The sequence below is a fragment of the Syngnathus leptorhynchus genome, chromosome 15 (assembly GCF_054491065.1).
Source record: "Syngnathus leptorhynchus isolate UIUO chromosome 15, UIUO_Slep, whole genome shotgun sequence".
NCBI lineage: Eukaryota > Metazoa > Chordata > Actinopteri > Syngnathiformes > Syngnathidae > Syngnathus > Syngnathus leptorhynchus.
Window position 1 is genome coordinate 9,533,170 of NC_141209.1, and position 11,469 is coordinate 9,544,638.

The 11,469-nt window shown below is 48.0% G+C and overlaps 1 protein-coding gene and 1 non-coding gene across 2 annotated transcripts; both read left to right on the plus strand.

The window, feature by feature from the left end:
• Window positions 1-5,076: 5,076 nt before the first annotated feature.
• dkc1 (dyskeratosis congenita 1, dyskerin) lies at window positions 5,077-11,057 on the plus strand. Its single transcript, XM_085932533.1, has 15 exons — window positions 5,077-5,195; window positions 6,384-6,427; window positions 6,676-6,762; window positions 7,076-7,167; window positions 7,819-8,003; window positions 8,209-8,273; window positions 8,508-8,634; window positions 8,709-8,839; window positions 9,161-9,304; window positions 9,372-9,492; window positions 9,693-9,811; window positions 9,893-9,996; window positions 10,404-10,437; window positions 10,517-10,672; window positions 10,820-11,057. Exons 1-15 carry the CDS (start codon window positions 5,180-5,182, stop codon window positions 10,856-10,858), a joined length of 1,464 nt encoding a protein of 487 aa, XP_085788659.1. The 5' UTR covers window positions 5,077-5,179; the 3' UTR covers window positions 10,859-11,057.
• Window positions 9,518-9,594, plus strand: LOC147045611 (small nucleolar RNA SNORD83). The gene has a single exon (XR_015068393.1). It is a non-coding gene; the product is annotated as a small nucleolar RNA SNORD83 (small nucleolar RNA).
• Window positions 11,058-11,469: the final 412 nt, after the last annotated feature.

Here is an 11,469-nt window from a genome sequence, read left to right on the forward strand (position 1 = left end):
TGCTCACATGTGGACCAGAACTTATTTTTGTGCCTTTTTGGCTCGATTCACGGGGCTGTCCGACTTGTATTTAGCCTTATGCACCGCGTCGTCCTCCCACTCCAAGCTCGTTGCCGACAGCAGCGCTGATGCAGACGGACAGACAAAAACAAATGTGATGTAAAAATAGACAAACGGAGCGGTAGATGCCCCTTTTGGCCCACGCTGGACGCCCATGCCAAACGCCTACACCGTCTGCTGGGAAGTCAGGGTGCTTCTGCCCTGAGGGCACCAGGATGCACCGAACCAGCCGTCCAATCAGGACGCAGGACTCCTGAACTTTGGCTTCCAGTCCTCAGAGACGAAAGAGAAAGTGGGTGGGTGGGCCAGAACCCGAGGGTTTAGGAGGTGCCGTCACACCTCCACACGAGCGCTTTGTCTCCATTGTTGGTGTACAACGAAGACAAATTCATTTCTTGACGCTCAAAGCTGACGTCGGCTTGTTGTTTGAAAGCAACGTTGGATTCTGACGGATTGGGGTTGTCGCTCTCTTTCGCCACCTCACTCGCTTTGCGTGGCTCAACATCACATTGTTTCTCAGTCTTGGCACGTTTTTTTCCAACATATTTGCTGTACTTGGAAAGAAACACAGATCAAGAAGACGTTGACGAGGGGTGGGGAGTTGGCGGGGTCGTGAGAATAGCGCAGAGGGTTTAGTCTGCTTGTCCTTAGAGTTGTTCGATTGATTTTATGAGCTTATTCGGAGGGATTCAGCCGTTGGCTAATTAGCACAGACTCTGGATTCATTGGCCGCTCGTTGCTTCCTGGTCCACTTGATTGCATCGCTCCGCAATGGCAACTTGATATGCGTTACAGCACCACTCGTGCTCCCCGGTCCAAACAACCCACTTCCAAATTTATTTTTTTTGTACCGATTGGTCTTGATTAGCAATCCGGCCCTGATGCTGGGAGCATCTTCATGGTCTCCATGGAATCGGCTCCGGGCATTCAATGAGGACACCTTCAATAACCTATCGATGGCTGTGTCCACTCCCATGACGGCGCAGACACCCACTAGTTGCGCCTGTCTATGGAAATACAAAAAGAAAGAAAGTCAAGTTAACAGAACTTTGCGCCAGAGCAATTTATGATGGACGGGCCTTTTTTGGGAGTTCAAACGAGGTGCCGTCACTTTGTTTTTTTTCCCCCCGCCTTTCTTGCACAGCTGCACGTTGTTGCATGAAAACTGAGTGCCTGTAATTTGCAGCAAAAGGTGGGACGCACCCCGGCAGAGGGGGGCCGGGGGGGGGGGGGGGGGGTCGCTTGGTGCGAGACGTCTTTGCCTCATTTCGTGTTGACTCACACTTGGTGAGGTGCATTCTCACCTGGCTCTCACAAGCTGCAGACATGACTCAATCGCCACTCACCTCCTGTGTGCGCGCCTGTGAGCACATTATGAAGTGGTTGGGAAACTGTAAAGCTAACGTTCAGGTTTACCGAAATCCCAAACTACTTCTTACAAATGCCAGCACGTGTGTGTGTGTGTCTCTGCAGCTGAGGTCAAAGGTCACTTAGCTGTGCTCAGCTGGTCACTTTGCCATCTCCCGCCCCCTTTTGTTCTCAACTGGCACATCTGCCTTGGAGGAGGAGGAAGATCTCGTGCCTGCACACACTTCACACACACGCGCACACACAGTCCATCTGGCCTGTGTGATAGCAGATGCTCCTCACACACGCATGTAAAAAAAATGCAGCAGCTTTTGAGCCCAACATATTTCCTTTCAAGCTTCTTTCTTTCTGGAGGTTTTGGAAAACTCATCCCCCCCAAAGCGAGTTTGAAATTGGCTAAGCGTGTTAGCCATTTTAGTCTGAAGCGGAACGTCCACGTCATGAAACCTGTGACTGCTCTATTTACTCCCCCAAGCAAGCAAGCAACCAACCGCCAGTTACAATGGTTCATTAACTGCCTCAGCCACACGCACACACACAGACACACACTTTTGCGGCATCTGCTTTATCCTTTTCAAACGTTCAAAGTCCATCAGAGCCTTCCAAGTACTGTGAATGCAAAATAAAGTGGGCGTTGACGCCTTTTGGAGGTGAGCAAGGGAGTGAAAATCCTGAGTCATGTTGTGTCTGACCTAGTTCTCACTCTCATGCTATTGATGCGTCATTCATGGCGCCCCCTAGAGGCGCATAGGAAGCCTCAACGACCTCGGGGTGTTTGGCAAGGGAAAGGATCTCGTGTAAGAGTTGCACAGAGCGAGTGGGATCATGTCATTAAAAAAGAAAACTCTGAATCAGCATTTCTTGCACAATAGAGCCTTTCACAGGCAGATGGCGCATCAAAAAACAAAAGCACCTGATGAACATTTCTGACTCTTAACAGGCTTCAAGATCTTGACTGATTTCTGTTATTTTGTTTTGAGTGCAATTCCAGACTTCACCAGTAGCAGCTGCACGGTAAACGTGCACGACGACATTGTGGCGTGCAGGTCATGCATTCTGATGGTGTCATTTACTTACGTCATTTGTCTTTCTTTGCTCGTTTTTGTCTCGTTTGGATGATGTGTATGTCGCTCACATGTTTACGTGACTCATTGACGTCGTGGCTGCATGCATTCCGAAGGATGCTAGTGTATTACTATGTTCACAATAGCCATTATCAAAGAGCAAGTAGCTAGCTAGCTGCCAGTTTCTGGGAGCCGTGTCCTTGTTTCTTCCGTCTCGGTGACCTTGACCTCTGTGAAACCCAGCAGGATTTGGGTGGAGCCCTGAGGGGGACTTCCCCGCCCCCAAATCCCAAATCCTGTTCCGTCTTTGATGTGCTAAGCAGGTATTCCACAAAACCAGCTTCAAAAGCATTCATTCTTTGCCACCGACAGAGGTTGATTGATGCTTTGAACCCGCCTCTGCTTCAGCCAATCAACATTCAGACGCGTCCACGCCCGCCGACCGCTGAAGGTAAGCGTTTCGAGTGCATATGTTTTGTACACTCGTTTAAGAAAAATCCCGTCTGCTTGCAGCCCACTTGTGGTCTGAGGTGTCCTTTTAAGGCACTAGGAGATCCAGTCCAGTTTGTGTTTTCATGTGGCCATTTAACCGAGCTCACTGGGGTCAAGTTAGGAACGTTCTTATCGTGACCCTGTCAATCCGTAAAGAGACCAATCCTAACATTACATGCCAAAAACAGTCCAACCTATTGCGACCTTGTGGGTGGTAAAAGGATAAACCCTCGGCCCACTGATAACATGCATATCTGTCGTGTGAGTGTGGAGAGGGCGCCCAGACCATGGGGCATATCGTCCGAGCGTGCCCCTTATCATCCAGCCTGAACAACGCTGACTTGCACGACACCCTAGAATGGGTTGGCTGTTTGGCATGACAAGCTATGATGATCATGACCGAGCTCACTTGTCTGAACGTTTCCCAAACGATTGGCCGGTGTAAAGGCTCAGCGTTGAACTGGATTCTGAGTTGGTGACAATCTGCCTCCAAGTCATCCAATTCATGAAATGGACCTGCAAGTTGCCATTGATGAGTGATTTTCAAATTCATTCGTTTTGCAGCTTGCTTCCAACCCTGCTATGCCATTATGCATAGGCATAATCTCCTATGCCCTCCCCTCTCTGGGACAAAACCTCATTATTGTACCTTCTGTCAGCTTCCGAATTCTCCGCCTCCCGTCCTCTCTCCCAAAAGCTTTGGGGGCGAAGAAGCGTGTCTGGAGTTCTGATGAGTTACGGTGTGCCGCCGCCCGCAGTCTCCTCTTTTGCGCCGCCATTGGACTGATGCCCCATAAGAAAAAGGCCACAATCCCTGTTCATCGGAATGGCCGGAATGGAACCAGGAATTCTATTGTTCTCTTGGCCTGCCCCCCACCTCCCCCCATAACATCCACCAAAACCACCTCCAACCCATGTGCCCTGCCATGTGAAAACTAAACGTCAACATTAAGTGAGGCCATTTGTGTGTTTTAACTGGGGCTTTACAAGCTCCTCCTCAGAATGTTTGATGTTTTGTTTTACTATTTGCTTGAAAAGGTCACACGGGTGCGCAAGAGTGCGATCTGGAGGCCAGGATGGCAGCCGGCGCCGAGTCATCACATTTTAGGCCGCATGCGTGTTCAGTACTGCTGTCACTTTGAGGATGCATCATAGTGATGTCTGTCAAAACACGGCCCGCGCCTCCCCGCCCACGGGCCACATGACCACACGGCCCGCCGTCCGCCATGATGCATTGTGACTGGCGCCTAAGTGAGCTTTTAGCTCGCATGCACACATGCAATCACTTTGACGTCTGTGTGTGTGTGTGTGTGTGGGGGGGGCACTTACAATTTTAGTCCCATGGTGCACCGATTTTTACAACATAAAGTCCCCCCAAGTCCCAGTGATCATCGTCACAAACACATCTGGGTTTGGTGAAATTTGTCCTCTGCATTTAACCCATCCCCATGTCATGTCAAAATATTTGCAGTACTTGTCACTCAGTGTGAGTAGGTAGAACAGTTGTGCATCAATGTAACTTGAAATCGCTCTCATAAATTGGAGCAACAGCGTCATCTGCCGATGCAAGGTAAAACTGCTCTTGCGTGCAGCAGTCAAGAGTGTCGCTCGCGTTTTCATTTGTGATATCGCGAATGTTTGAATAAAGATGGCTGGCCTGGGAACGCCTTGGGATCCCCCGGGATGAGCTAGATGAAGTGGCTGGGGAGAGGGAAGTCTGGGAGTCGCTCTTAAAGCCGCTGCCCCCGCGACCCGACCCCAGATAAGCGGAAGAAGATGGATGGATTTTTATCCAAATGCTCAACATTTCTGATTTGTTCATTTCGAAATTTTCATTTTTATCCAAATAAAATTTACACTGACAGGTGTGAAACCTTTTGAACAAAATACAATAATATAATTGTACACGTTTCTTTATAAAAAAAAAAAAGTGATTCGAATCGTGATTTTTTTTCCATCAACCATATTGTATTTTGTGTTGCGCAATATGTAATTCATAAATTCTTTCCGAATTGTTATTTTCTCATGTGTGTGTTAATTGTACTGTAAATTGTTTTTGAAGAGTTGTGCTGCTGTAGTGCAGTACGTCCAAAGATGGCAGCAGAGGATCTCTGTGAAGAAGCTACTCGCACGACAACGAAGAAGAAGCGGAAGAAGGGGCAGCCAGAAGAGCGTCCGACCAGTCAGTCACCAAGATGGCGGACGCGGATGGTGAGTGAAGCCGACGCTGCTTTGGCCAAGCCACGTGTTGACCGTAAAAACCTCGTTAAACGTTTCCCCCACATCGATCAACCCTCGGTCGTTGTCTTCGATTACAACCTAACGATGTTCTTAGTCATCTTCTCAGTTTTGGAGCGACGAGGCCTAATGTGATGGGCTTTTTCCCTCGACTACCCCTCGTTTCTTCGTCAGCATTGCGTTAGCCTCCTCAAGCTAGCTTGCACGTGTTGCACGATTTAACACGTGGACCATCCGTTCGACAAGCTCGTGAATGTTGGTCAGAAAACAATTGGACAAAGTGAATGTTAAATCAACAGTCATATGACTGTCGTAATGCAGGCAATATTGCTATAGATTTCGGTTTCAGTGGCGTATTTGCGTTTTCCTCACACTTGTGAATTTTCCTATGCTGAGGCTTTAACATACTCGAATCTGAAAAGTTGTTCGTCTTCGGAAGAGAGTCTGAAGAGTCTGCCTTACGCTTTGGAGACATAATTAAAGCAGGGATAAGAATTTTCAGCGGATCCCTGGATTTCGTCATTTTTTTCCATCGAAAGTATCCTTTTCGTGAATCGTGTAAATCTGCAGAGATTTTTTTTTTAATGTATTTATGGGCCCGGGCACCGTTAGCCTAGACGGCATATATATATATATATATATATATATATATATATATATATATATATCCCCTACTACTTTTCCGTGCTTTTACACATTTGCCATCTCATCCCTGTGAAAGGCAAAAAAAAATCACAAAATTCTAACGCGCAAGAAAGACGCAACAGTCCTAAATGGCATATACCATGTGCGTGGGTATCGCTGTCTTCCTCGGCCCACAGCCTCTCTCTCCCGTGGTGTATTCTTGCGCTTCGTGCACCACTCAGTTACCCCGCGCGATATGAATCTTACGACGCAAAACTGCTTAGGTTGAAAAAAGGCTTTAAATATGAGACATGTCATGAACACGAAACAATGTAACTCGAGAAAATAACGATTATTACAAAAAATAGATCATCCCTAAATTAAGTGTTATACAAGATAATCTGCCAGGTGAAATCCAGCATAATAGCGCTCCATCATGACAAAGCAGAGAAGGTACACTGCCAATCTATAAAGCTTTTGATTGGGTTTGAGTGGCCTCGGTCGGGTTTTCATGTTGTGCTTTGTTTGCCGCTGCAGTAAAGAAGAAGAAGAAGGCCAAGAAAACGGCCGAAGATGTCGGGGTGAGTGTCAAAGTCGACGTCTTTTGTATTTTGGGCCTTTGAACACTTTACAATAAATGGCCCACTAAAGTTGTGTTGTAGAAACCCCAAATTAATCTTTTTGTTGTTGGTAGACCTCCAAAGTTGTTCTGCTTAGTCATTACATTTTTTATTAATTGAATTTTATTGTGGCAAATATCAGACTTGGAATGTGTCCCCTATGAATGCTCTGGCACTGATCGTAACAAACCAAAAAACTGTCTTAATAGGAAATCCAGCAGCAAGGGGACTTCCTCATCCAGCCCGAAAGCAAAGTGCCCACACTGGACACGTCCCAGTGGCCCCTTCTCCTCAAGGTAAGCATCCGCACGCTCATCTTCTTCCTTACTCCCGGTGCGACGTGATGAATCTGTTTATCCATTCGCTGAGCGGTGGCCTGGCCCAGCCCATTGCCCCGCCCCCACAACTGGGGACGGGGCAGCGCCATTGCCTTTCTTGACGCGCTCCAGCGTTCTGCCAGAGCCGCGGCCAGAGCGGTGTGGCGTTGAGGGCCGGGCGGGCGGCATCAAAGATTAAATCCGATCTGATCTGATCGCGCCACTTGCGCTTGATGGATTCATGCTGCGTGCGTCCCATACCTAACGTGGTAGTGGTGTCTGTTTCCCACAGAATTTTGACAAGCTGAACGTGCGCACAGCCCACTACACGCCGCTTCCCAATGGGAGCAACCCCCTCAAAAGGAACATCCAAGACTACATCAAGTAAGACCGTACCCTGCAACGCCACCCCTCGGCTCCTTTTTTGCGTCATTTTCACTTCCTAGTGTGCAACCTTTTGCACCACAGAGTGGATTACTGCCAGACAATATTTTCACGGACTGGTGTTGGATGACGTCGTGATTTTTGCGAAGAAAACTTAACAAAAAAAACCAAAAAAAAAAAAAAAACAGTTATAGAAAATCAAATGATCGCCAACTGCACATCGTCTATGGAAGTTTTCTTTGCTAAAATAGTCCGTGTTTGGGCTACAATCACATTTCTGCAAAACAGACTACCGTAATTTTCGGACTATAAATTGCAGTTTTGTCATAGTTTGGGTAATAAACGAACCGCGATGTAGCAAGGGATTACTGTTATTTGAACTGCAAGTGACGTCACCCGTGCTGCTGCTGAAACTAAGAGTTGAAGGGTGTGTTGGGATGGTAGTGTTTATGTGGTAATGCACTTCCATGGTCGTTCAGCTCTAAGATTGGCTGGAGGGACAGTACGATGATGTTTTTGTTTGTTTGTTTGTTTTACATGAGTTAGGTTATGTACACATCACTGTGGTGTAAAATATTATAACTTATTCATTTCTTGTGCGGGGCCACTGGCATTTAAGATAATGAGTGACTTTGCCCCCTCCCCCTGCAGGTCGGGCTTCATCAACCTAGACAAGCCGGCCAACCCTTCGTCTCACGAGGTGGTGGCATGGATCCGGCGGATCCTGCGTGTGGAAAAGACGGGCCACAGCGGCACCCTAGACCCCAAAGTCACCGGATGCCTCATTGTGTGCGTGGACCGAGCCACACGTTTGGTCAAATCCCAGCAGAGTGCCGGTACGCAGTTGCTATTTTATTTTATTTTTTTAATGAGTGTGTGTGTGTGTGTGTGTGTGTGTGTGTGTGTGTGTGTGTGTGTGTGTGTGTGTGTGTGTGTGTGGCGGGAAGCGGAAGGGCGACTCTTGTGGGTCGGTCCTCGGCTGCCCGTTTCCACTAAGAAAAGGCGGCCACTCCCACTCACCCGCTCTGCTGTGTGTTGCAGGCAAAGAGTATGTGGGGATTGTTCGGCTGCACAACGCCATCGAAAGCGAGCACACGCTGGCCAGAGTAAGTCGTGCCTGGCTGCTATCAAATAGTCATTTTAGTCTGGCGAGATTTCAAATCAGATTTCAAATCAAATTTCCTAAAATCATTGCTTGTGGAAAAAGTACATTGCAAAATAATCCCTTGCATTGATTCTGTTGAGAAGTCACTCCAGGGATGGACAAAGTGGCTAATTGTGGATGTAAAGTTTCTCTGCCTTTGGGGCTAGTCGTCTGACCCGCTGCCGGCTGTTTCCAGGCCTTAGAGACGCTGACGGGGGCGCTTTTCCAGCGGCCACCGCTCATTGCCGCCGTCAAACGCCAGCTGCGAGTGCGGACCATCTATGAGAGTAAACTGGTGGAGTACGACGCCGACAGGAGGCTCGGTGAGCGGCGGCGGGCAGGATGGAGTGTGTCGCCCGCTTGATGCCCGCTTGACACTGGTGCCAACGTCTTTCAGGAATTTTCTGGGTGAGCTGTGAAGCAGGCACGTACATCAGGACGCTGTGTGTCCACCTGGGCCTGCTGCTGGGGGTCGGCGGCCAGATGCAAGAGCTCCGCAGGGTCCGCTCCGGCGTCATGGGAGAGAAGGTGGGCGCCGTCAGTCAGAAAGCACGTTGGTCAGAATCGTCGCAGCTGGCAAAGCTGTGATCAGGCCCAGCCGAAAACAAAAAGATGGGCTCGTCCGAAAAAGGCGGCGACATCTCACTTGAAGCGTGCGCGTTGTCCCAAAGTGTTGAGTTGCGGCCGACTGGCTGTGTCGCACCGCTAATGAAACTTTGGCAAAGCAAAATGGCAGCTGAGATTTTCTTCTCACATCTCAACTGTTGACACGGGCGCATCCGCTCACTTTCTTCTCGTTTCTTGGCCATGAAGTCTTTTGTGCTCATTTTTTTTCACCTGTTTGCTCAGGACAACCTGGTGACCATGCACGACATTCTGGATGCCCAGTGGCAGTTTGACCACAACAAAGACGAGGCGTACCTGCGACGCGTCATCTTCCCTCTGGAGAAACTTCTGGTGTCGCACAAACGCTTGGTGATGAAGGACAGTGCAGTGAGTCTCCGTCCCCTCACGTGTCCCAGGCTGGCCGATGGCACCTGACGTGAGTGTCGCTCTCCAGGTCAATGCCATCTGCTACGGTGCCAAGATCATGTTGCCGGGCGTGCTGCGCTACGAGGATGGCATTGAGGTCAACCAGGACATCGTGGTCATCACCACCAAGGGAGAGGCAATCTGCATGGGTACGCAAGTGTGTTCGTGTGCGTGGCCACATGATGACTCGTGTAGATCCAGGAGCCCTCGGGCTGTGCTGACCTCCCATCTATCACCCTTGTCTGATGGCTCAACTCTGCTCCACAAAAAAAAAAATAATAATAATCTATCATGCCCAAATACTATTTGATATCAAATGTTTGAATGTCGTCTGTCTTTGTTGCGCTAGCTGTGGCCCTGATGACGACGGCAGTCATTTCCACCTGCGATCACGGCGTGGTGGCCAAAATCAAGCGAGTCATCATGGAGCGAGACACTTACCCGCGCAAGTGGGGGCTCGGCCCCAAGGTAGCCAGCCCGCTGATGATGAGATGATGTGATTCGCTCTTGGGACCCAACGCTTGTCTCGTGCTCTGTTTGCGCCACCAGGCGAGTCAGAAGAAGATGATGATCCAAAAAGGTCTTCTGGACAAGCATGGAAAGCCCAACGGAAGCACACCCGACGCATGGAAGACTGACTACGTGTACTACGGGTGAAGCGCCTGCTTTTTTTTTTTTTCAGTTTGAATCATTTTAACTGAAGACCAAAGTCAAGCTTGGTTCTCTCATGGGTTGCGTGATGGCAGAAGGTTATCTCTGGCTGAGGTGTGCCGTCCTCTTCCAGGGAGTCGCACTGCTCGAGCGACTCGTGCCATCGCCAAGGGAAAGCTCTTGATAACTGAGATTTTTTTTTACAATAAATTAAGCTTTGAGAAATCATTTAAGAAATTAATTTTGTATTTACAAAGGCAAATGGTATCAAAGGTTCCGAGTCATTGTGAAATTGAAAATGCAGTGGCAATTAAGTTAGATTTTTGTTCTTTTTTTTAAAGCAGAAAAAAAATATTTTGACCAGAGATGTTCACATCTTTAACCTTGGTCTATTTTTACCTTACTGTAGCGTCACCGCCAAGGAGTCGGACGTGGCAAGCAAGGTAAAGTCCTCAGCTGCTCCATCAGCCTCCCGATCTGCTGGAGGCGCTCCCCTCACTCACCTTCTTTTCCTCTGCACAGAGGAAGAGGGAGGGGACTGACAGCGAAGCAGAAGCCGCCGCGCCAGTTAGTGAAGAGACGCCCAAAGAGAAGAAGAAGAAAAAAAAAGAGAAGCGCACCACAATGGAGGCCACCAAAGCGCAGAACGAAACGGCGGACGTTGAGCCCAAAGTTGAGGTTAGTTCACGAATCATGACTAGGTTTGTGTTGGAACAGTGTGTGAATTTTGGTGGGGCGTTGCTCATTTCTATCTACAACACACTTTGCATCAATTCATGACTGGACTCCATTGTTTGTCTTTAACAAACTTTTTTGTGTTTGCAGCTTGAAAGTGGCAAGAAAAAGAAAAAGAAGAAAGTCTGAGAGGAATCTTCTGAGTGATGCTTGAGACCATTGCCCAGTGTCCGAGACTGTTTTTTTTTCTTTTATACACACCCTTATGTTTAACTTGTAAATAATGTCTTTGATAAGTGCACACGTTTGTGACATTTTAGAATCTAAAATGGATGGTTGATGCCATGTATCAAATATTGCCATGAATAAAAACGTCATTTTGCCTTCATTGACTTTAATGAGTTCAAAGCACTAGAATGGACAAAAACTTCTTTTTTTTCAAATAGCAATTGGTTCTCAGAAAAAGCCCACTCAAGTCACGTGTTTGTGGAAGTCTCAGAAGTGGGTAAATGCCATCTCGTCCAACTGAAACATAATACACGCATCTCCCTGATGCGGGGCGCTGTAAATAGCACAAAATTATTTTTCATGTGATACCTCCTGGTCGAAACATCGCATTTAAAACAATTGAACTGATGTGCTCAAAACCAAGATCCCTGTCAACCTTCTGCAGGAAGCATGCGTTGAACTCGCAGGTTTAAAAATAAGTCCAGAATGTGGTTCGTGGCAATTGCCCCCAAACTGGAAGAGTTTCTGGCTTTATTTCTTAATCGACGCTCTGTCTTTTAAGTGCTAATATA